Below are 26,859 nucleotides of genomic sequence, written 5' to 3'. Positions count from 1 at the left end.
AAATCGTCGGTAGGCGAACGTACAGACAGGAGGAGTGCTCCTTTCTACGTTTGATGCACCTTACCATAAGGTCTGCCTCGTACGAATCCCGGCTTGCGCTAAGTTTCGTGAGCATGAAACGCACTATAACTAGTAAAGGCAAGTCTTGATGGTTGATGACGGCTAGAGACTCTACCAGGCGCCGTTCACCACAACGTGTGCATTTATTCGTCACACATGGGCTGCTTCTAAACGTGGTGGCACATTACAGATAACGCAGAGGTGACTCTTACGTTAACTCTCTGTATTTTGTGTCGTCTATCTGGGTTCAACCAACGAATGGTCTATGGTTGCTCCGCTGACGAATAGCAAACTTAGAGAATCAGGAAGTCCACTGATTCCAAGAGTGCAGTAAGTCACCTAAAATATCACAAACCCGCGTTCTCGGTACTCCATCGCGCGTGTACTACGTGTTAATCGAGCAGAGTAACTTATGAGTCGCAATAAACAGACTTTCAGCTATAGAAAGCGTAGAAATTTCAAGAGTCTGGTGACCAAACTTATTGAACTCGTTAGGTTTTTCTAATATCGCTGAATTTCTTGCTAGCTCTCGAGTGAATGATGCAAGACTGCCTCGTTTGCTCGAGTGTCTCGGCGAAAGTGCGGAGCATCCGAAAAGCCTTTATGCGGCGCTCTCTTATTATAGTCTGTCAGTGTCTAATGCGCTAAGGTTTTCACTCTATCTCTCTTTAATAAATGTAATAGCTGAGAAACAAGTCATACGCCGAATGTACCGTGTTTGTTGTTAGTGCAACTGAATCTCCTACCGAAGGCAAACTTCGATCGGTCACGTACGTTAACAAACATCGGTTTTCGCAGACGAGACAAAGACTCAATATATTCCCGCTGTTAAACATACCGCCCCCTTGCACGGTCCGTGCAAAAAGGAGTATAGGAAGTTTCTTGACGAATAGAACTCGGATCGCGAAACTTGAAAGATTAAACTTTTCTAAGTGCGACTAAGAGAGAGCGCAAAAATGCTGCAAGTGAAGTTCAATTGAGCGTAACTCACCCACGGCGTTTCGTACTAATTCAACCAAACAAAATTCAATTGAACTTACTTATTCGCCTGTGCATCCAAACCTGGGTGCGCCTGGAGGAGACGCATGGATGTCTCTATGGCGACACCTGTAGCCGTCCACGTCATTTCCGTCAGGGTTGTGGGTGGTGGGTTGTGGTCGGGAGCTGAGGGCCTCTGGTCCTGCACTGGGGTCGTCGCCGGCCGTGTGCTGGTGAGGCGCCGATCCACCTTTCTCCTACTCCTCGTCTTTTTTCTTGCATCGCTTTCCTTGGTGGTTCTGGCAACTGGTGCGGTCTGTGGCACCGCACAGTGGTCCGGATCGAGAAATTTAGTGACATTTTGCGAAAAAGTCAATTTTGTTCAAATTGATATCCACTGAATGTTTACTGCTTACATTATACAACTTCGCACTTTCTAGTTGATATTTGTCTACTAAAGATTCAATGTATTTTCTTTGATCCAAGGTCATAATATTCTTTTCAGTATTATATTCAATGTTTATACCTATATAATTTTTCACTTCACCCATATCTCTCACGTTGAACAACCAATTTGACAGTTTTAACTTAATATCATTTATGATTTTTTGATCTTCACAACATATTAATAGATCGTCAACGAATAGTAATATATATACTGTATATGTGTTACTTCTTCTAACATACAGACGATAGTGATATTTACTTCGCTCAAAGCCTAAATTTTTCATAAATTTATTGAAACATTCATACCATGACTGTTTTGACACGGACGTTTCGGTTGCACTAATAAACATTCCGCGGGACTCTACTTCGATTTCCCGAAATAAAGATTATAATTATGAATTTTATGACTAACAAACATATATTTTAAGATTCAAATGACATTAACAATTCAACACTTATATTTAAAGTTAACAAAGTTTCCAGTTTGCGTTTAAAATAAAAGGAATAATTTCGTGAATTGAGACGAAGGGTTCGTCGAGCGCTATGCGAATTCACGGAAGTCTTTTTCTTGGTTGATGTTCAAAACGATATCTGCTGGTCTTCGCGTTCCGTCTTTCCAAGAAAGCTCCGTTGAGTCTGATGGGGATGGTTATCACAACCACCATTGGTTGAGAATAGGTGCGGGAAATCTCTATTTCTGTATTGGCTTAAGCTGCCTTTCCTTTTTTCTATTGGTCAGTTGTGTTCCTTCCGGTTCCGTTTTACCGGCACGGTTTAAGCGCGAGAATCGGCAAATGGTCAATACTTCCGCCCGTTCCGGACAAAACTTTCTCAAAAGAGTTTACAACAAGTTGTAAAACAGCAGGCCTATTCTCCCCGAAGTAATAAACGCGCTGGTCGAGCTGCTGGACAATACCGAAATTCGGCGGAACGACGATGACAATACTGAACACCGGAAATTCCTTAAAATGAAGACTTAAGAATACGACAACGCAGAATTTTGAAAGGGAAACCCGGAAAAACCTATGACTCATCTCACCATGTGCACGCATTGCAACTCGTCTCTGGACATACTCCCCCCGTTGAGAGGGTCCGATCAACACTGAATACACAACTAACTTAATCAATTTGTTTACGGTAATAAATATAAAAATGAGGAAGATAAGTATGTAGCTTAAAGTGAATATCAAAAACAAACAAGTTGAACATTAATACTTATACGATAATAGGAATAACAACTGAAGTATGGTATGATTAAATGTAAATATAAAGATTAATCGTGAATATATATATGCATCTAAATTATTTGTGCATGTATATATGTATCGAAAACTTATAAGATAAATGAGTAATTAAAAAATGATTCAGTTCGCTATATAAACAAAAGGTTTTCGTTGTTAATCCTGATTGAGCAGGGGAACCAAGCGCTTTACGTTCCGATCTAGTGTATTCGTGGCTGTTTTTACAGTGACGGCTCGAATGATACCGTCCGATCCTGGTTGCACCTTGATGACTCGACCAAGAGGCCACTGCATCGATGGCGTATTATCTTCCCTGAGAAGAACGATGGTGCCCTCCTTGATTGGATGTGTGCCGCTGGTCCATTTACTGCGGCTATTTAACTCGTTCAAGTACTCCTTATGCCATCTGATCCAGAAGTGCTGTTTTAACTTCTGAATGTGTTGCCAATTGGAGAGACGATTGGACGGGGTGTCGCTAAAATCTCTCTCTCGTAAGCTCGTTAGTGTATCACCAATAAGGAAATGGCCTGGAGTGAGTGCAAGAAGATCGTTTGGGTCTGAAGGAATAGGAGTAAGTGGACGGGAATTTAGAATAGATTCTATTTCTATGATTAGAGTATTAAAATCCTCAAATGTAAATAATTCAATACCTGCGACGCGTTTTAAGTGGTATTTGAACGACTTTACAGCCGCTTCCCAAAGACCTCCGAAATGCGGTGATAAAGGAGGAATAAAATGCCATTGAATATTCCGCTCTGCTAAAAATGATTTAACTTTGTCGTGATGATCATCAGATCGCAAAAGCTTACGCAATTCCATCAAATCATTGTTTGCTCCCACAAAATTTGTACCATTATCGGAGTACAGGTTTGCACAAAATCCGCGTCTCGCAATGAATCGTCGAAGGGCCGCAATAAACGCTTCGCTGGTAAGGTCACTTACTAATTCTAAATGTATTGCCTTAACTGCAAAACAAACAAAAACCGCTACATAAACCTTTACGCGGGTTCGATTTTTATATCGGCGCTCCTTTATAAAAAATGGTCCGCAATAATCTACTCCTACGTTGGTGAATGGGCGAGCTTCAATGATTCTGGCTTCAGGCAGGTTTCCCATGATGTAGTCCACAGGTGGAGGGTTGGCTCGACAGCAGCGAACACAGTCCTTTATGGCTTTCCATACCTGACTTCGGCCGTCAATGGGCCAGTATCGTCTCCTAACTGCGTACAGGGTGGCTTGTACACCTGCGTGAAGGTGGCCCCGGTGCTCATTTTCAATTATGAGTGCGGTTGCCCTACATTTCGGCACAATAATAGGATGTTTTTGGGCGAATGGTAAAAACGAATGTTCTAATCGACCTCCGACGCGTAGAATACCATTCTTGTCGATGAAAGGGTTTAGGCGTTGTAGTTTGCCTTTTATGACGGAATTACTGTCTTTGGTGAGACACCGTAATTCGTCTGCAAAATGCAGTCGTTGCATCAGTTTGATGAGTACATCGTGGGCCTCTTTCAACTCTGCTGCACTAAGACTTCCTTTGTTTATATTATTACGTTTCCATCGAAAACAGAATGCCACGACTCGTTGCATTTTGCCCCAAGAAGAATAATTATCCAAAAGGGATGTGTCCACAGAAGTTGTAGTGAGACAAATCGCAGCTTTTCGTTCTGGAATGTTGTTCAGCGAAGATAACGTATTTATTGGCCAGAAAGACTCATCTTGTTTAAGCCAATCGGGTCCATGGTGCCAGGTGGATGGCCTTAAGAATTCCTTCGGAGATTGTCCTCTTGAAATATGGTCGGCAGGATTGTCCTTTGTGGGAACGTAACGCCAATTGGAATCCTGGGTTTTGCATTGGATTTCTGATATCCTATTAGCTACGAATGTTTTCAAAATATGTGGAGATGTATTTATCCAATGCAAGACGATCATGGAGTCCGTCCAGAGTATGGTGCGGTTGACTTTGATATTAAGTGCATCTTTTACTATGGTTATTAGATTTGATAGTAATAACGCTCCACATAATTCAAGTCGTGGAATTGTCTGCGTTTTCAAAGGTGCGACTTTAGATTTCGCTAAAAGAAGCTCCACAGACGCATGACAGCTTGCATTGATGTAACGCAAATATACACAGGCTCCATAAGCTTTGTTACTGGCATCGCAGAATCCATGAATCTCGATGTGGTTTGATGATGTATCTAATGCTCTTCTTTGGAAAACTGTATTATTTAATAGTGGTAACTGAGTGTAAAATTGCATCCACTCAGTGTGAATATCCATCGGCAATGATTCGTCCCAATCAACCTTTAAAGTCCAAAGCTTCTGTAGTAAAATCTTCGCAACGATGATGACAGGTCCAAGCAGACCCAATGGGTCATAAATCTTTGCGATTTCCGAGCTAATGGAACGTTTGGTCACCGTTAAAGGAGACATGGAAGTTTTAATTTTGTACGTTATAGAATCATCAACTGAATTCCAGATTACACCCAATGTTTTCAGAACAGAGGATTCTCCAAGGTGTAGATTTTTGTTGATATCTTGTTCCGGTAACCCTTGCAGCAATTGTTTGTCATTCGATGCCCATTGTCGAATATTTAATCCCGCTGATTTCAATAAATTTGAGAGTCCGTTACGCAGTTGTATTGTTTCTTGGATAGTTGAAGCACCAGTGAGAACGTCGTCGACATAAAAATCTCGTAATAAAATTTGAGAAGCGTGAGGATAATTATGACCTTCATCTAACGCCAATTGTTTGAGGCAACGGATTGCTAAGAAAGGTGCTGCGGATAGGCCGAAAGTGACCGTGTTCAATTCATAAGTTTTCAGCTGGCCTGAATCATCTCTCCAGAGAATGCGTTGAAATCTTCTGTCTTCCGGACGAACGAGGAATTGTCTATACATTTTTTCAATATCGCCGGTGATTACAAATTTATGGCATCGAAATCTTAATAGTACATAAATGAGGTCATCTTGAATTTTTGGACCAATGTATAAGGTATCGTTAAGCGAGATACCGGAAGTAGTTGTTGCAGACGCATCAAAGACTACTCGAAGTTTTGTGGTTTGACTGCTGACTTTGATCACCCCGTGGTGGGGCAGGTAATAACCGTCATTTAAGATATCGCTAGCTTCTGACATATGACCGAAATCTAAATACTCTTGCATTACTCTACGGTATTCTTGATTCAATAATGCGTCGCGAGACAATTTACGTTCCAAAGACATAAAACGTTTTAGCGCTTGAGTTTTCGATTCACCGAGACGTGAAGATTGTTCGTTAAAAGGTAGAGCAACAACGTATCTGCCTTCGTCATTGCGCGTAACATGAGTTCGAAAGTGGTTTTCGCATAACTCATCCGAATAAGTACGAGGTGAGTCTTTAGAAACTTCTTCAATTTCCCAGAAACGAGTCAGATCTAATGGAAGTGTATTTGTAGCATTACAAAACGCATTTTTAGATGTAATCGATGTGGGCACACTCCCCCCAATAACCCATCCAAGTCTCGTTTTTTGCAAATATAAATCTGGATCCTTTGGAAGGGACAAATTGATTTGTCCTACGCATAATAACGACAATGCAACACCAGCGCCTAACAGTAAATCGACTGGCTAAATCGTGCTGGCTTATGAAAATCGGGATCAGCTAGTCTTAAATTTTTTGGAATTCTAATCATTTCGCGATTAATTGGTTGATCCGGTATAAATGAAGTTATACTCGGGATAGTGAGAAAGGTAAGAGATCTTTGATAATCACTATTCTTTGACTGAATTGTCGCTGTTATTGTATGTTTAGAGACAGTAGATATCGAGTTGAGAACTCCGACAGAGATCGAACATCTTTGACTTGGAATTTCAAGTTTTTTCGCGAGGGATTCCGTTATGAAATTTGTTGTTGCACAAGTGTCAATTAATGCTCGGCAACAAATTGATTGATTATTATTATTTAAGATGTTAACTTGAGCTGTTACAAGAAGTTCGTTAGTGATTGAATTAATGATAAAGCTATTTTGGAATTGTTTATTCGGAATCTCAGAATGCTTTAGTCAACTAGAAGTTGATGGTTGACCCTCAAAGGGTTCAGACTTTGGTATTAAATTAGTCGTTGCAGTCTTATCTCTAAAATTACCCTTTGACTGTTCTGGATTGTGCAATAACGTATGATGACGTTTGGAACATATGCGACAAGAACCTCCTCTACAAGATTCCGGGAGATGTCCTTTTCTCAAACAATTAGTGCATAAAGCTGATTTTTTAACAGTCGTTATGCGATCTTTTACAGATTGATTGTGAAACGTTTCGCAACTCCAAATGCTATGTTGTTCATTACAAATTGGACATGTCGATGGCTTTACAAAGGTGCTAGCTGATTATAAACATGTTTCGGATTTATAAACATGTTTCGGAAAGGTTATAAACATGTTTCGGATTTTGTTCCGAAGATTGAATTTTTCCCGTGACAAAGACTTGATTGCGTTGAGGACGATTTTTAAAATTTCGATTTTCTATTTGCCTTTCCGTAGCAAAGTTTGATTTTAAAGAAGGCGATTGGCCACAATCCGCTCGTTTCTCGAGAAATTCCAGAAGAATTTTACATGAAGGCATTTTTTTGTCCTTTAAACTAAGTTCCCAATGCCACGCAGTATCAGAACCTATTTTGGATAATATTATGGAATTTAGCATGCTGTCCCAGGCATCAATGTTTTCGCCTAGATTTTGCAATGATCGCAAATGTTGTTGGATAGTATCAACGAGCTTTCCTATTGCTTCAGGTGTATCCTTCGCCAGTTTTGGATATTCACGGATCGCGTTACAGTGTTGCAAAAGAATTTTACGCGTGTTGTCATATTTCTCTTTTAACAGTTCGATTGCGGTGGCATAATTCGCTTCAGTTGTGCTTAAAGATTCGATGCTGGCGGCGGCTTGACCGGTCAAAGTGGAGCGCAAATATTGCAATTTTTGCACAGCGGATAAATCCTCGTTATTATGAATAACCGAAGTAAAAATGTCAAAGAATGATGACCATTTTTCAATGCTTCCATCGAAAGTCGGCAAACGCATCTGTGGTAATTTGATAGCTATCGGCGTTAATCCTGAAGGTGTATTCGAATCAGATGTATTTCTTCGGATTGAAACGCTCGCAGGGGTTCTATCGATCATTACTTTCGCTCGTGTAATTACTTCATAATAATGATTTTGAATTTCGTATCGGCGCTGTATTTCAGAATCGTCTAACTCTTCTATATCGAATTGGATTTCGTCAAATCTTTTCCAAATATCTTGTAAACCGTTCAAATGCGTTTCAATCAGTGGAATGTTTCGCGTTTCTAATCTCTCGCACGAATCTAAGAATTTAGCGAAGGTGTTAATTTGACCGATTACATGACCGCGTTTGCGTCGCAAAGTATGAATGTTAATTCCCTGAACGATTGATTGGGAAGCAGAATCGTCAGATGATTTGTTCGTCATCGTGGAATAGGAGACAAAGGAAATTGGCGATACAGGCGAGCCTACCTTTTGTCGAGACAAGGATGTCCTTAGAATCGGCCACGAAGTTAAAGTTCTGGCTGCGGTTCTGGGCGAAGAATGCTGCGCTCTGGATCAAGGCTGGTCCCTGTCGCAGCGATGCTTCCTGGATGTTCAGTGTCACGAGAGCCTCAGATATCCGCTTCGTTGAATGGGTCGATCCGATGTTCTACCTTCTTGGATTTTAAACTGATAGGCACCAGTATGTTGATTGATTTCGTTTGTATTGTCCAAATGTCACTGAATCCGGCTCGAAGGACCAAACTGTTTTGACACGGACGTTTCGGTTGCTCTAATAAACATTCCGCGGGACTCTACTTCGATTTCCCGAAATAAAGATTATAATTATGAATTTTATGACTAACAAACATATATTTTAAGATTCAAATGACATTAACAATTCAACACTTATATTTAAAGTTAACAAAGTTTCCAGTTTGCGTTTAAAATAAAAGGAATAATTTCGTGAATTGAGACGAAGGGTTCGTCGAGCGCTATGCGAATTCACGGAAGTCTTTTTCTTGGTTGATGTTCAAAACGATATCTGCTGGTCTTCGCGTTCCGTCTTTCCAAGAAAGCTCCGTTGAGTCTGATGGGGATGGTTATCACAACCACCATTGGTTGAGAATAGGTGCGGGAAATCTCTATTTCTGTATTGGCTTAAGCTGCCTTTCCTTTTTTCTATTGGTCAGTTGTGTTCCTTCCGGTTCCGTTTTACCGGCACGGTTTAAGCGCGAGAATCGGCAAATGGTCAATACTTCCGCCCGTTCCGGACAAAACTTTCTCAAAAGAGTTTACAACAAGTTGTGAAACAGCAGGCCTATTCTCCCCGAAGTAATAAACGCGCTGGTCGAGCTGCTGGACAATACCGAAATTCGGCGGAACGACGATGACAATACTGAACACCGGAAATTCCTTAAAATGAAGACTTAAGAATACGACAACGCAGAATTTTGAAAGGGAAACCCGGAAAAACCTATGACTCATCTCACCATGTGCACGCATTGCAACTCGTCTCTGGACAATGACTTTGAACTTTCTCTTAAACTGTATAGAGCTTTTATCAATTTATAGACTTGTTCAGTACCATTATTGTGACCTTCTGGTTGTTCTACATAAACTTCGGAGATAATTTTTCCATTTAAGAACGCTATCTCAACATCCATTTGCTCAGTAAGTAAACTATATTGACAATAATAAGAAAGTAACACCTTTAAAGTTTGCATTTTAACTACTGGCGAATAAACATTTTCTAACTTATTCTTTTGTTGGAAACCTCTCGCAATTAATCTAGCCTTATAAGTGTTATCATTTTTATTTTTATAAACCCACTTTAAATTAATTACCTTTTTATTTATAGGCCTTTCATCTAGTTTCCAAATTTTGTTTTTTCAATACTTTCTATCTCAGATTTCATAGCTTTTTTCCAATTTTCTGATTCATGAGACTCAATCGCTTCCTTGATTGTCTCCGGTGCAGTTGCATCACAATAATTTGCGTATATAAAATTTACATACTTATCACTAAAGTACTTACTATTGAAAACTTTTTTTTAGAGGGACGTTGAACTTTCTCATTACTTAAACTACTTGAACCTTTGGTTTCATCTAATTCTTCATTTTTAACAGAAACAGAACTTTGTTGTATTTTATTTTCACTTAAATTTGGCTTTATCTCATTTTCATTTGAATTTTCAACGTCACTCTCAGCATCATCATCATCTGTTAAACCTCATAATACATTTCATCCCTTCTTCAATCACATCAACATGTCTAGCATCTATAATTCGATTGTTGACTAAGATTCTGTAGCCTGTCTCTGTATACCCTAACAAAATTCCTAGCTTTGCCTTATCATCCCATTTCGACTTTCTTGATTGTTCTGGAATTCTAACAAATACTTTACTTCCATAAATTTTCAAGTGTTTGCCATCAGGTTTTTTATCTAAGAATATTTCGTACGGTGACTTATTTTCAACTGTGTTGGCTGTTGTTCTGTTTTTTAAATAAGCTGCTGCTCTGATAATTTCAGGCCAATATATTCTATTAACTTTAGCTTCCTTTAATAAGCGCCTCGCCATGTCCATGATTGAACGGTTATATCTTTCAGCAACCCCATTCAACTCGTGCACATATGGTGGACACGGGATCACTCGTATACCTTTCTGTCTGATAAATTCAAAAATTCTATTGTTTATGTATCCTTTTCCATTATCGCAAACTAGAATTTGAATCTTTTTCTTTGTTAGATTTTCAACTAAATTTACATAATCTATAAAGCAATCATATGTGTCAGACTTTGTTTTAATACAATATACTTTGGCTAGTTTACTGTAATCGTCTATAAACGTAACGAAATATTTTTCATAACTGTTACCAACTGTCGGGTGAGTCCCATTAAGATCAGTATGCATAATTTCTAAGATTTCTTTGGCATGAGTCCTATTATTTGCAAACGGTAAATTTACCATTTTACTTTCAATACATATGGCACACTTTATATATTCAGATACTAAATTTCTTGGTAAACCGGTTAGCAATTCATCTTGACATAATTTATTTAAATAGTGAAAATTAACATGTCCTAATGTCCCATGCTATTTTTTCTTTTCTGTCATATCGCTTTTCTTTAACAAATTTGCACTGACTTGTTTGTTATTATTATCAGCTATGGAACTCGATATATGATATAGATCACGTCTTTTTGGCGATTGTTCGGTTCGCGGTTAATCGTTTTACTCACGACACTCGTCTTGCTACTCGCCAAATTAATCTTGAGTGGATTATTTCAAATTCCGGATGGATCTCGACAGTGAAATGTTATAGTGAAAAACAGTGAGTCTGCACGACGACTCTAGTTGCGGTGAAGTTCAGACGGCTCTGACTTCTTTCCTTACGTTCTTATCCAAGACTGGAATGCATCTCATCAGTTTTTTCGGTGTCCGTTCTTCATCCCCTTACATCCCCCAAAACGCGCGACTTTAAGGGCGTCACCGATTTTGTACGACGAAAATAAATCGGCATTTATTGGCCTTTGACCGACAAAGGAACCGCCCTGATTTTCTCGCGACGAAGGTGGAGGAGACCTCTCCCTCAGGTCGAAGGCCACGAAAATTGGGGAGGAAGAACGAATCCCGGAATAGCGTGGCTCGAGCGGGCCTACGCGCGTATTTTCCGAATGTTTTTATGGCTGTATTGTCCCGTGAGTCAGCGTCAACCCTCTGAGTCCGAAGAGGATGAGCTGGTGAAGGCACCGATTGCGGGGCAATACGGCCTTCGATGGTTATTAGGGAGGAACACTCCACTCGAAGAAAGCACGAAATTACTTTATTCTGCCAGATGTGGAATTTTTGAAAATACGGATGAGTACACAAGGTATTTAAAAGAAACTCGGATTCCCACATCTGGCAGCAATAAACGTGATTGCCTCTTCGAACGGAACAGCGATTGTAATTAATTTGTTCAATGGATTATAAATTTTCAAGTTATGACCGTAGGACATGATTTTATTATTCTTTTTTGGTATTTTTGAATAACTAATGAGATTCTGTTTCATATCTTTAACATAAAAAACGTTGCATAGTGTTACTCTTACATCACTTCCGTAAATGTGAAAAATAACGTTAACATTGCCTACTTTTGTTGCTGTCAATACATGACCATCTCTTAACTTGACCTCTACTGGTTTTTTTAACTCTACGAATTCATAAAAAACAATATCTGTATGTACTATATGGTCTGTGCAACCGCTATCTATGATCCAACTTATCAAGTTTTCCGAACCTAAGCTAACCTTGTTATTTACCTGTAACTCATTTACTTCAGTTATGAACGCATTTCCTTATGGCTTGTATTCGTTTTGATCTTGACAGTTCGTCCATGTAGAATTTGCTGCTCGTCGACCTCTGCTTCTGCCGCGTGTGTAGTGTGCGTAGTTGCCGTCATGGCTGCCACCACGTTGAGAACCTCTTCCGTTGCCTCTTGAATGATATTCTTTGCTTCTTTGCGTCGAACGACTGCCTCGTCCGCGGCCATTTTGCGCCGCTCCACGTGGGCATGCTGATTTCATATGCCCGGCCTCGCCGCACGTGAAGCATTTTCCGCGTATGTCTGTCGAGAAAACGCTCGACGATTGTTGTCCCTTGGTGTTTCTTTCTTGAGTAGCTTTTAACTTGATCTTTGACATTAGATATTCGAAAGTTCTTTCTTTTTCCGGTATCACATCTATCAAATCTCCAATGTGACTATGCGACGACGGTAGAGCTCTCAGCATGTATCTCAATTTTTCTTCTTCGGTGATTGTACCTCCGGCAAATTTTAGTTCGTAGCAGGCCTTCTTGAATTCGTCGAAAAATGACGTCGCTTCTTCAAAGTCTTTTAACTTAATTTTTTCTAAGTTGTTTCGACACACAATTTGAAGTGAAGTTGACGTTTTTAGATACAGTTCATCAAACTTGATCATTATCTTATATGCGGAATCCAAATCTTCAATCTACTCGAGCTGCTTGTTTGTTATAGAACTATATATATAGTGATGTTTTTTATGGTTTATTTATACAAAATATATACATATAAACATAACTGCGTATCTACAGCACGTGTTCTCACGATCGCCATTATACAGGAAGTAGAATAAAACAAAAAAGGAACTTCTGGCGTAAATATAGCGCCCTCTTTGGTTTGCGATTTAAGGAAGGAAAGCATTACGCAACGTACATATTTGAAACATAACACCCTCTTTTAATGCTTTTCTTCCATCACTAATGTATATGCTATTAATCTGTGTATTATTATATATCTTACATTCTAGTTTTAACATGTGTTTGGACCAATTAATACAGAAATATCAGAATATATTTTAAAATACAACAATACTCGCTTTACAATAGAACAATGTTGTAAACTATAAATAATACTGCACACATTAACCCTCTCTGGCTTGTAAACCGATATTTTCAAAATTTGCATACAGTTTAATTCGACTTAGACCTTTGGTCAGCATGTCCGCTAACTGATACCCAGTATTTATATATTCAATTATAATTTCCTTTTTTCTCAAGCTATCACAAATAAAATTAAACTGTAAATCAATGTGTTTAACTCTTTTATTGTTCTCTGGATTTTTGATTAATGCTATGCATCCTTGATTGTCCTCAAACACTTTAAAACTTTGTACTTTTACCTCCATATCATTTAATAATTTCTTGAACCATAAGCTTCAGTACTGGACAGTGCTACGCATTATTGTTTTCTGTTACCCATGCGACTGTATTACCAAAAATTTTTATTAAATAGCCTGACACTGAATTTCTGTCTTGTATGTCAGTTGCCCAATCTGAATCAACGTAACATATAATTGGCAATGCATTTGTATCTCTTTTATATATCAGTTCAATGTCCATTGTTCCCTTCAAGTATCTCAATACTCGTTTCAAGTGATTCCACACTTGACCTGAATTTCTGTCTTGGAACATACTAAAATAATTCAAACTATAGCTTATATTAGAGCGGATTATTTGGTGTCGAGAAGAACACGTTCTATATAACGATGTCTCGCATCGCGTCGTGTACAATACACACGGCGCTGACCACGGTAACATTGTTTTTTGAGGTTAAAACTAACAGAACACAAAAGCGAGCGACACTAGCGTCTCGAACGGGGGACTGCTGGAGGTCGGAACACGAAGGGCGCGAATTGTGAGTCTCAACACTCTCCCTCAAGTTGCGCTTCGGAGTGACTCGCCGGTGACAGTCCGAATCCGGAGGCACACTTCATGTGTTTCGGTCCGGACAGGCCTTTCGTCAAGGCATCCGCAATCATCTTCTCGGTTGACAGGTAAACCAGCTTGACGGGATGCTGCTTCAGGACTTGACGTATGAAATGGTGTTTCACGTCGATATGTTTAGATCTTGAATGAAAAACCGGGTTCTCTGCCAACTTTCCAGCCCCCTGATTGTCATTGAATATAATCGCGTTGGCGAGTTCCCGGCATCCCAAATCCCGGAGGAAGTTGGTGATGTATATGGCTTCCTTCGCTGCGTCAGTGATGGCCATGTACTCGGCTTCCGTTGATGAAAGCGCCACGGTGCGTTGCTTTCGGGACTCCCAAGAAATGGCTGCCCCGTTGAGGAGGAAAACTGACCCGGTGTATGATCGGCGATCGACTACGCGATTCGCCCAATCGGCATCGACGTAGCCCCTCAGAGGCTCGTCGTCCGCCGTGAACCTCAGCCCGAGATTCGCTGTACCCTTAAGATACCGGAGCACTCGCTTGGCCGCCACCCAGTGCTCCTGTTTGGGACAGCTGTTAAATTGGCTGAGCACGCTTACCGCGTGGGCAATGTCGGGAGGTGTTCCCATTGCAGCGTACATTAACGCCCCGATCAGTTCTCTGTATGGAAACGGGCTCTCGTCGCTGTGACTGTCGGAGTCCCGGGAGAATCTTGCGCCTGGTGCTAGTGGAGTGCTGACGGGTTTACAGTCGCTCATCCCGTACCGATGCAGTATGTCCCTGATGTAGCCGGCCTGTGAAAGATTCAAACTCTCCCTGTCTCGGACAATCTCCATGCCCAGGCAATATCTAGCCTGGCCAATATCTTTTATCTTGAATGCCTTGGAGAGTCTTTGTTTAATTTGCCTCTCCCTCTTACGGTCGTTCGAAAATATTAGGATGTCGTCGACATATACAAGAAGGAAGGTCAATTTGTCCTTTCCTTGGTCGACGTATACGCATGGATCGGCATTGGTAGGGGTTAAGCCGACATGCCGTAGAACTGCGTCGAGTTCGGTGTGCCATTGACGGCCCGCCTGACGCAAACCGTACAGGGCCTTCTTTAGTTTGCACACCTTGGGCGTCCCATTTAGCCCATTCAGCATTGCGCGGGCCCGCCTCGAGATTTCAGAGTCTGCATCCTCGGTGTCTGCGGCACGCTGGAGCATTTCCTTGAACAATTCTGGCTGTTCCATGAACACCTCAGTATCCATTTTACCGTTCAGATAGGCGGTTTCGACATCTAGCTGCGATATATCTAGATGAAATCTCGTTGCCAATGCCATTAGGAGTCTTAAAGAGCTGAGGCGGGCTACAGGAGCGAATGTTTCGAAGAAATCGACACCAGGTTGCTGTGTGAATCCCTTGGCCACGACGCGCGCCTTTCTTCGCTCCAATTGGCCATCTGGACCATGTTTGTTTCGGAGTACGGTGCGGCATTTGACGATTCTTCCGGTTGCCGGTCGATCCACGAGGTCGAAGGTACCGTTCAAAATAAGGCTCCGTATTTCAGAATAGATGGCTTCCTTCCACTCGTCCTTGTCGGATCCCGCGATTGCTTGCTGGAATGGGATCTCGCAGACGTTCATGGCGAGCTCAGCGCTCTCCCAGGCCGCGGAATCCTCTTCGCTCGAATCGCTGCTTTCCGTGAGGTTACGCTCTTCTGGTAGACTCGTAGAGGCGACAATATTGTATTGTTTGGTAGGGCGTCCCGGTCTGCCTGTCCTGATCTTCCGGGGCCTGCCCGGGCCTCGCCTCACTTGATCGCCGACATCGAGATTCTCATTGTCGACCGCAAATGGCGGTGCAATCTCCTGAACGTCGTCGACAGTAACTTGAGTCGGTCCCTGATTACGGAAGAACTCTGCATCGCGCACGGTTGCAGGATTTTCCAGACTCTCGGTGGTCGGAAACTCATCAAAGAATCGTACGTCACGCGTCACGTGGACCTTCCCGTCGGATGGGGTCCAAACACGATATGCTTTTGCTGTCGTCGAATATCCGACAAATATACTTTCGATGCCTCGCGACTGCAGTTTGTCCTTGCCTGGGGTTTTGTCCAGACGGTATACCTTGACTCCGAATTTTCTCAGGTGGCGAACGTCGGGACGCCTACCTGTCCATATTTCGTATGGCGTTTTCGTGCCCAGTACTTTTGTGATGCATCTGTTTCGGACGTAATTTGCAGTGGAAACCGCCTCCCCCCAGAAAGATCGCGGCAGTCCGGAATCAATGAGCATAGAGCGTGCGGTCTCGATAAGAGTTCTATTCTTGCGCTCCGCAACGCCGTTTTGTTGTGGAGTATAAGGCGCGGTCAGCCGTCGTCGTATCCCCGATTCATTCAGTATACGGTCCATAGCGACGTTACAAAACTCCTTCCCGTTGTCGGTTTGAAGTGCCCTAATTTTCTTTCCAGTTTGGGTTTCGACGAAGTTTTTGTATATGACAAATTTAGAAGGTACCTGAGATTTATCTCGAAGCAGGTAAATTTCTGTCCAGCGACTGTAGTCGTCCGTGAACGTTAAAAGATATCGAGCGCCACCCCGCGATTGCGTTCGCATAGGACCGCATAAGTCCGCGTGCACGATTTCGAGTACCGAAGATGCGCCCTCGCTACGTCTCGGAAATGGGGCGCTCGCGAGCTTGCCGGCGGCGCAAGCGTCACACGACAGGCGGTCAACGTTTATCTTAAATTTTAAACCCGTCACGGCGTTGCTACGTATCATTGTGGTCATGTCCTTCAAATTCAAATGGCCTAGGCGTCGGTGCCATTCATCCACTTCAGTGTATTCGCTTCGGACAACGCACGCCGTATTTGATCCTCCGCGCACGAAGAACAGATCGCCCTCGCGGTCGGCCACAAACTTCACAGTCCCGCGATCGTCTTTCACGTATGCGCGTTTTTCGGTGAAAAGGACACTATGTCTCTTGTCCACGATTTTGGCAACCGAGAGTAAATTTGTACGCAAGTTTGGTACGTAAAGTGCATTCTGAAGCACAATTGATTTGTCCTGTGTACCACTACACGTTATTACGCGAACGTCACCTTTGGCTTCGACGCGCGCGGTCGCGTCACTGGCCAGCTTCACGCAGCTGTTCATCTCGCGCGGCGTTCCGAAAAGTTTTAAGTCGTTGCAGAGGTGCGAAGTGCACCCGCTGTCGAGGCACCACTTTTGATCAGCTATCGCACTGTACGAAGAATCGCCCGAGTGTCCGACATCGTCGCTCGCGAAAAACAATTCGTCCGCCGCGTTAGCATTTTGACAGTCTTTCTTCCTTTTGAAACAATTTGCGGTCTTGTGACCCTTCTTACCGCAAAAGTCGCATTTGATGACTTTTCGCTGGTTTGCAGTGGCAGCGTCCCTGCTGCTTCGACGATCTCCCACGATGCCGTTCGGCGCCACCTTCGCGCTAGGGAGACGTTGCTTCGCAAGCATGGCGCCGGCGTCGTTCTCGTCCTTATGTTTCCTGGCACAGCCTTCCTCGATGATTTTTCCCATCAATTTTTCGATGTCCGGCAAGGTATCACGCGATTTGATCGCACAACAGAAATTGTTGTAGCTGCTCGGCAGACTGTGGAGTAACATCACAGTTAACAGATCACCGTTAATGTCTATTCCCATATTTTGTAGCTTGTCGACGATGTCCATGAATCGTGATAAATAGTCCCGCACATCATCGTCTTCATGCATTTTCTGCGATAGCAGCTGTTCCAACAGCGTAGCTTTCCGCGTAGGGCCTTGCGACGCGTAAATGGACTCGAGTTTCGTCCAGATTTCGCGCGACGTTTCACAGTTCCTTATATGCTTGAGCTGAGACGAGCTCATTGCGAGAATGAGATCGGATTTTGACATTCGTTCTTCTCGAACCCACAGATCGTGTGCCCTCTGCGCCGCGGCACGTGCCGCTCCTTCCCCGGTTATTTCTGGCTTCGGCATTTCACCTGAAACGTATGCCCAGGTTCCATTTTTCGTTAACAAAGCTTCGACTTGAATCTTCCAAGTGTCGTAGTTATCCTTGGATAAAAGCTCGATGCGCAACGGATTGTATGAACTTGCTTGGGCCATCGTGAATTCGCACACGCGTTCGTTTCACTGACTCTAATGGCGGACAGATCTATGTAGCGTTGCGCGAGGCGTCGTATTCGCGATTTTTTTTTTTTTTTTTTTTCAAATACACAGTCGATCGCTCGTCGATCACGTACACTGGGCCCATAACCTATTAGAGCGGATTATTTGGTGTCGAGAAGAACACGTTCTATATAACGATGTCTCGCATCGCGTCGTGTACAATACACACGGCGCTGACTACGGTAACATTGTTTTTTGAGGTTAAAACTAACAGAACACAAAAGCGAGCGACACTAGCGTCTCGAACGGGGGACTGCTGGAGGTCGGAACACGAAGGGCGCGAATTGTGAGTCTCAACAGCTTATATCTGGGCGTGAGCCTAGCATAAGATACGTTAAGCATCCTATCAGTTCCTTAACTGGCTCACTCCTTTCATTGTCTATATTTAATTCTAGTCTTAACTTTGGATCTATTGGAGTTGAGCATGACTTACAATTATCAAAATCGAAGCGTTTTAAAATTTCTTTTAAGTATCTTTTCTGGTTAATCTTCAGTATGCCCATCTCTCTGTTATAATCAATCTCTAAACCTAGGAAATATCTTAAATCTCCTTTATCCTTGATCTCAAACTCTTTGAATAATGCTCTTTTACATTCTTCAATATCTTCTAAAATTTGACCCACCAAGACAATGTCATCAACATATAAGACTAAATACATAATTTTACCTTTATAATCATTATTAGATCTTTTAAAACCATATTTAAACAGAAAAGCATTAATCTTATCATTCCAGCATTTGGATGCTTGTTTGAGTCCATATATAGATTTCTTTAATTTTAATATGTATTTACTCTTACATTTAACACCTTCTGGAGGATATATGTATATAGTTTCTTTCAATTCACCATTCAAGAAGGCTGTTTGTACATCTAATTGTTTCAAATAATATTTAGATTGATTCCTAACAGATAATAATGTCCTAATCGTAGTCATTTTTGCAACCGGAGAATAAATATCATCATAATTAAATGACTCCTTCTGACAAACCCTTTTGCTACCAATCTAGCTTTAAATCTGTCTTCAATATTTTCCTCCAATGATTTTGAAGCAAATACCCATTGAGTTTCCAGAATTTCTATGTTATTCTGCACATTAACTTCTTCCCATGTTTTATTTTTTTCTATGGAGTCTATTTCCCTTTTCATTGCATTTCTCCAGAATCTTTCGTCATCTCTATGCTTTAAATCTTCAATTTTATTTGACACCTATTGTACGTAAGATATTGCGTCAAACGCCATGCATAATTCATAGGGGTTATATTTAATTGGTAATTTTGTTGTTCGTTTCACCTGTTTCTCACTTTCTTCTTCATTTACCACTTTTGTACCTTCATTACTCGTTCCTGTGTTTTTATTATCGATTTCTTTATCTTTATTATTGGTTTCTTCATCTTTATTATTGGATTCTTCATCTTTATTTGCATCAATGCAAGCTGTGTTTTTCTTATAATAAAACTCATTTTCTTTGAAGATAACATCTCTAGCTATTATTACCTTTTGTCTCTCAATACTCCATAATCTATAACCTGTTGTAGTGTAACCAATCATTATATATCTGTCCAACTCATAATTGAATTTGTTCCTAAATTCTTTAGGTAGATGTGCAAACGCCGTTGAACCAAGCACTCTTAAATTACTTACGTTTGGCTTATTTCCATACCATATTCTTGCTGGAACTTCATTATCTAAATTCCCTGCACTAGGACTACGATTGAGAGTATAAGCAGCAACTTTCACTGGTTCATTCCAAAAAATTTTAGGCATATTTGCTTCATGTATTATCGCTCTTGCTTTGTCAACTAAACTCCTGTTAAATCTTTTAGCTTTGCCATTCTGTTCAGGCGTATATGGATCTGTGTAATCTATGAAGGTACCATTCATTTTACAAAAATTTTTAAATTCATGAGAGGTATACTTTCTGCCGTTATCACACCTTAATACTGAGATTTTCAAATTAAACTTTGCTTGCGTCATATATGTGTATTCTTTAAAGCAATCTAATGCATCACTTTTGTTCTTAATTACATATACATAAATAAAATTTGAAAAATCATCCACAAAGGTTATAAAATATCTTTCTTCATTGTATGATACTCGAGTTATTGGATCAGCTATATCAGTGTGAACTATTTCCAACAATCTTTTAGCCTTGGTTCTTGTTCCAAATTTTAATCTAGTCATTTTGCCTGTTATGTAAGATTCACATAATTCAATTCTACTCAATTTCATCTTTCCAATACTGTTTACCATTTCTTTTGTAACTAATTTTTCAAAGTTTGAGTGACAAATATGACCATATCGATTATGCCACAATTTCATTTCTTGGTTTTCCTACTCTATAATCAAACTCTCAGTATTTCTCTCTTTGAATACTATCTCATACAAGTTTCTCCTATGCTCTACTTCTATCAAATCCTTATTATTATATAAGTCAACCTGTCCATTACAGAAAACTACTTTAATACTTGCCATTTGTAACTTCTTGACCGATAACAAGTTTCTCCTCAAACTTGGAACATAAAGCACGTTTTTTATAGTACATTCAACATTTTTTCCATATACATCATTTATGACTCTAATGCTACCAATATCTATTGCTCTCATATAATTATCGCTTTTAGCTGCTGCTATATTAATAGGACTATGTAACATCATTAATTGACAAAAGAAACTTTTGTCTTTCACAAGATGGTCAGTACAACCAGAATCGATGCAAAAAATTAAATCATCATCACTCACATCATTTGAATGTCTAATGAAGTCTGACATAAAACAAATACTCCCATTTCTATCTGCTTTATCTTCTGTGTCCACATAGTTGTCTCGCTGACCTCTGTAGCTCAAATTTTGGCGTTTGTTTGGGTTCCTCTCTCCATTGAAATTGTTGCTATGGCTCTGGCCCCTGCCTCTTGCATATCTGTCTTTTCCTCTGTTGTATCTGCCGTAGTAACCTCTTCGTTCAATTTGAATATGACTTGGTTTGTCTCGTTTCAGCTGAGGACAATTTCGTTGAAAGTGTCCAACTTCTCCACATCTGTAGCATATACCAGACTTGCATAGAAATGATGCAGGCTTCGCTTCTTCACCTTTCAAAGTTGACACACCTGTAGCCTTCCGTCTTTCAACCTCTGCTCTCAGTCTAGTTTTGGCTATATCTAGCATTAACGTATCTGACGGCATATTCTCCAATATGGTTATAACTGTATCGAATGACTTAGGCATTGCTAATAATAAATTGCACACAATGTCCTGTTCTTGCACTTCAACATCAGTGGCCTCTAGTTGTCTTCTCACTTCGTCAAATTCTGCTAGGATCAGTTCTAGATTGTTTTCTTCTTTGAGCTTCATGGACATTAATTTCTTTCATAGTGTCAACTGCCCTGGTATGCCTTTCTTCTCATACCTTTCTTCTAATGCTTTCCACATTTTATATGCAGTTGCTTTGTCTCGAACGAGATCAATCTGCGAGTCGTCCAAACACTGCACAATTAAAGACTTGCACTGATTATCTTCTTTCCTAGCTTTCTGCATTGCTTGAGCTTGGTTTGCATTAAAATTCGCCTTAATGAATTCTGTATTGGTCCAACAAATCACGTCCTTTTCGGTTAGCAACATGATCAATCTAAACTTCCGTGTGTGATAGTTATTCGAATTCAATAACTCAACGTTGAGGTTATTCTTGCCATTCATTTTCCTCGTTTTCGAATTTTAACTTTCAAATTTTAACTTTATATATATATATATTATTGTTAGGATCAATCGTAATTCAAATTACGCGCTATACAGCGCCAAGGGCGTAAGATATATATATATGTGTGTGTGTGTGTGTGTGTGAACTATGGGGTTCCTCTTCCGTTTTCCCATGTGCGTTGATTGAGATGGAGAAGAGATGTGAAAGTGTGTTTAAGTTACTGACTATATTATCATATGTTAATTTTTTCATTTCAAATGTAACAAATATATTGCATTTTTGATTCTCAAATCACGTGAGATATGTGGAAACCATTTTATTTATTTTCTACGCCATATTCCACTATTTGAAAACAGTAACCAAAATCCAAGAGGTTATGGGCCCAGGAAACACATGGCGTAAAGAAAATTAAAAGTTGAAAACGGAAAAAGAATAAGAGAAGAAGGGTATTAAAGCAGATTAATAAAGAATCCAGTAAAATCTTAAAAATGAATACTACGGTAAACAATCAGGAAAATGTGCAAATTGTGGAAAAACTGAAGGATGCAGATGGATATCCACTATGGAAATTTCAAATTGAAATTCATCTGGAGGCAGCAGGTCTTTTATCTGTTGTTTTAGTGGAAGCCACAAATGAAATTAGGATAACAGAACAATGGAGACAAAAGGATGCAAAAGCCAGAAAAATAATTGTAAGTACTGTGGAAAGACAAGCATTGGTGCATATAGTAATGTGTACAATGGCTTTTGAAATGTGGTACAAGTTAAAGGACATTTATGAGAGAGATTCATATCAACAAAAATGTGCTCTTATGCAAGAATTTGTCGAGTACAGGAAGAAAAATGAAGTAGATATGGTCACATTCATATCTGACTTAAAAAATCTAGCCTACAAACTTAAGGGCTTAGGTCAAGAGACAGATGAAACGATGATAGTATCAAAAATATTAGCTGTTTTGCCGGAGATATTTCCTTACCTTCATAGATGATTATACGAATTACGTTACAGTATATCTTCTGGAGTCGAAGGAAGAAGTTTTCTCAAAGGTGAGAGAATTTTTAATGCAAGCTGAGACAAAATGGGAAAGAAAAACGAAAGAGATAAGGTGTGACAACGGTAAGGAGTATTCTAACCATAGATTACAAACATGGTGTAAAGAAAGAGGCACTTGGATAAATTATACTCCGCCATATACACCTCAGTTGAATGGGAAGGCGAAGAGATTGAAAAGATAAGAGCGATGCTGAGTATTGAGGATAAAATAGTTCGGGAAGAGGCACTGAGAGTCGCAAGCTATCTATACAACAGGAGTCCAACCAAAGTTAATTCACAAACTGCATATGAGTTATGGACTGGGAGGAAACCTAACCTTCAACATCTAAAGATTTTTGGATGCTCTGCATATTCCAGAGAACTGGGACAATTAAAGAAACTAGAAGATACAGGAAGAAAAGTAAAATTTGTCGGGTATATATCGACAGATTATCCATCGTGGGATTCAACAAGGAAAAAAATCATAATATCCAGAGAAGTATTGTTTCATGAAGAGCAGTGTGTAAAACCAGAAAACAGAATAACTGAAATCAGTGAGAGCAAAGTGATTCAAGAAACGCTAATTCGCATACCAATCGATGAAGAAAATGATGAGATAGAAAAAGAGATCCTTGAAGATAACGAATTAGATACAGATAGTGAGGAATATGAATGGACAGAAGATGAACAAGATACAACAGTTATCAAGGTGAATAATTCAGGAAGTAAACAAATTGAAGGTACACAAAATGAATTAGAAGAAAATGAGCAAGAAACTCAATTAAGAAGATCTACTCGAGCAAGGAAATGTCCAGAAAAATTAAATGACTATGTTTTACTAACCTATGATGATATTGTTGCGTTTTTGGGGAGCCGCCGACGGCTCCCCTCGCGCACTGCAATCTCGAATGCGTCGCGGCATTGTAATTAATTCTATACTGTATCACAGTTTGTTTATTTACAAATACTATTACTATTCGTAGTATTACTAATCTTAGATATAATTGATCTTATGTAAACGACTCGTATTTTAAATCGTGGTGTTCGCTTCCTGACAGCTGTCAGAATTCTGTGTGACAGTTATTCCTCGAACGTCCTCCTATTCTTCGTTGCGAGCGTAGCAGGCCATGGAGATGTACCCGGTGCTCGCAACAATATCATGAAAAGTGAAGATAAATCAAAGTGGTTGAGTGCAATGCAAGAAGAAAAAGAATCATTAAAGAAAAATAAAACGTGGGAATTAATAGATTCAAGTGAGAGAAAGGGAAAAGAATGCTTATCGAGTAGATGGGTATTTCAAATAAAGGAAGGAGGAAGATATAAGGCAAGACTAGTCGTAAGAGGATTTGAACAGAAAAATAACATAGACTATGAACAATTATACAGACCAGTGATCAACGATGCAACATTGAAGATATTATTCGCATTAGCAATGCAGTATGGATGGGATTTTATAAAGTTTGATGTAAAGACAGCATTTCTGTATGGAGAGCTAAATGAAGAAATATACATACGATTACCAGAAGGATTTGAGGAAGAAAAAGGAAAAGTCTGTAGGTTGAAGAAGGCATTATATGGGCTAAAACAGGCTTCATATTGTTGGAATAAATCGTTTACAGAAACATTGAAGAAATATGGTTTGAAACAACTCAAGACAGATAAATGTATTTTCAAGAATGAAGATAACTCAGAGATCATGGCGATCCATGTTGATGATGGGATCTTGTTTGGAACAAATAAACAAAAACTTCAAGATTTAGTTCGAAAATTGAGAATATATTTTGACATAAAATGTGATTCTAATCCAAATTCTTAAAGGATATTGTGTATCCTTATTAAAGGATACTGTGATTCAGATTACGCAGGTGATACAGAGAGTAGGAAAAATACCACGGGGTACATTATAGAATTTTGTGGGTGTCTGATTAGTTGGACGTCACGTAGACAGTCCATTGTAGCCTTATCGAGTACCGAAGTTTATATCAGCGGCAGAGTGCAGTAAAGAATTGTTATACCTTAAGAATTTTATAGAGGAGTTAACTGAAAAACAAGTACAAATAGAAATGTATATTGATAACCAAAGCGCTATTAGACTTATTAATACAGGGATTATAAATAAGAGATCTAAGCACATAGATGTGCGTTACCACTTTATAGAAGAGAAAGTTAGAGAAAATAATATAAAGCTTATTTATTGTAATACACAGGAACAAATAACTGATATATTTACGAAACCGTTGGGAACAGTAAAGTTTAAAAAATTAAGAGAGAGATTAGTGAAGTGAATGCAATAAGAAGAAAGTAAAAAGGCTAATAATTTGAATTGTGATTGAGAGGAGGTGTTAGGATCAATCGTAATTCAAATTACGCGCTATACAGCGCCATGGCCGTAAGATATACATATGTGTGTGTGTCTGTGAACTATGGCGTTCCTCTTCCGTTTTCCCATGTGCGTTGATTGAGATGCAGAAGAGATGTGAAAGTATGTTTGAGTTATTGACTATAATATCCTATGTTAATTTTCATCTCAAATGTAACAAATATATTGTGTTTTTGATTCTCAAATCACGTGAGATATGTGGGAACGTTTTTATTTATTTTCTACGCCATATTCCACTATTAAAAACAGTAACCAAAATCCAAGACAAAACATACTAATAAACGGTTGCTAGTTTACATGGTTAGGTACAGATGTGGCCACGCATACATAAGAAGATCTAATGTACTATATACTTAACAGTTGTGAACCTGCAAACGTGCATTACTTCAAAAATTTGTCTTTATTGTTAACTGTACAGTATCCAAATTGTTTTTGACATCTCGGCGATGCTCAAAGTAAAAGCTAAAGTATAAAGAAGATGCTATTAATGATTTTTCGAAATTTTCAAAGGGAAGAAAGTTACAAAGTATGCCAATATATAAGTTAGTGATATTTATGAGTAACTTAGAATTTATAAATTCAAAATCCTACAATAGCTGCAACTTCATATTTGGAATATCTTCCCTACATGCTTGGATACGATGCATGGTGTGTTTATTACACATTGTTTATAATTCACCTTTTAAAAAGTGGACTGCGCAAACGGAACATATGAAAAAACAGCGAAATGATAAAAAGAAATATGTACAGAAACAATTTAAAGAAAGAATGGGTTTATATATAGATTATGTGAAACAGGAGTGGGACTCTTCGAACGATAGAAATACAGCGCGTCGATTCCTTTCCAATGTAAAGGTTTCAGCTGAAATTACCGGAATTGATCAAGCATTAATAAAAAATTTCACGTTATACTTCAAGTACGTTTCTCCCTAATAAATATATTTTGAAAATTTGTGACTGATTCTATGGCATACTTTGCAAGTATTTTGTTTTAAAATCAAACAGCTTTGCAAAACTGAAATTAATTTTATACTACATAAAAAATCCTATTCCTTATTGCAGGTTATTTCTTCCCCCTATAAAATAAATATTGAAAAATTTCGTCAATATACTGAGACACATTTGTTTTTATGTCAAATTCGTCGATCATCGTCGCTGAACTTCTTTACTTCTTTCCTGAAGACTTTGCAGTCTTCGAAGCGGCGGCTTTCTTGGGCTTCGGAGTTCTCGTCTTCGCCGCTGGTGCCTTTGCTATCTTCTTGCTCTTCGACATGGCTTTAGTCTCAGCTGCAGGCTTGGCTTTCTCAGCTTTCTCCGGCTTCTCGACTTTCTCAACAATTTTGGCGGGAGCAACCTTCTTCGGGGCGGCTGCCTTCTTGGGAGTCTCGGTGGGCTTCTTCGCCGGGCTAGCCTTCTTTACAGCCGCGGATTTGCGCGGCGACGTCGTCTTCTTCTCAATCGACTTCTTCGGTTTCTTAGGCTGAGCAACCTTTGTCGTCTTCTGAACCTTGGGCTTGGGTTCGGCACCCTGGTCACGGACAGCTTGAACGATCCTGAGGCACCTTTACCTTTCGTCTGCACGACAGCACCAGAAGTAACGGCCGA

General features: G+C 39.9%; 1 protein-coding gene across 1 annotated transcript; it reads right to left on the bottom strand.

Annotated features, from left to right (window-relative positions):
* Positions 1–1,908: 1,908 nt before the first annotated feature.
* On the bottom strand, positions 1,909–8,620 carry LOC143186462 (uncharacterized). Its single transcript, XM_076390138.1, has 12 exons — positions 8,615–8,620; positions 8,423–8,563; positions 8,272–8,355; positions 7,121–8,237; positions 6,810–7,089; positions 6,337–6,728; positions 2,899–6,283; positions 2,722–2,817; positions 2,509–2,658; positions 2,251–2,460; positions 2,072–2,182; positions 1,909–2,026 (listed from the first exon to the last, which is right to left on the bottom strand). Exons 1-12 carry the CDS (start codon positions 8,618–8,620, stop codon positions 1,909–1,911), a joined length of 6,090 nt encoding a protein of 2,029 aa, XP_076246253.1.
* Between the last annotated feature and the right edge of the window lie 18,239 nt (positions 8,621–26,859).

The sequence above is a fragment of the Calliopsis andreniformis genome, unplaced genomic scaffold (genome assembly GCF_051401765.1).
Source record: "Calliopsis andreniformis isolate RMS-2024a unplaced genomic scaffold, iyCalAndr_principal scaffold0001, whole genome shotgun sequence".
NCBI classification, from domain to species: domain Eukaryota; kingdom Metazoa; phylum Arthropoda; class Insecta; order Hymenoptera; family Andrenidae; genus Calliopsis; species Calliopsis andreniformis.
Note: the sequence above shows the minus strand (reverse complement) of the source record. Positions and strands in the feature narration are given on the sequence as shown.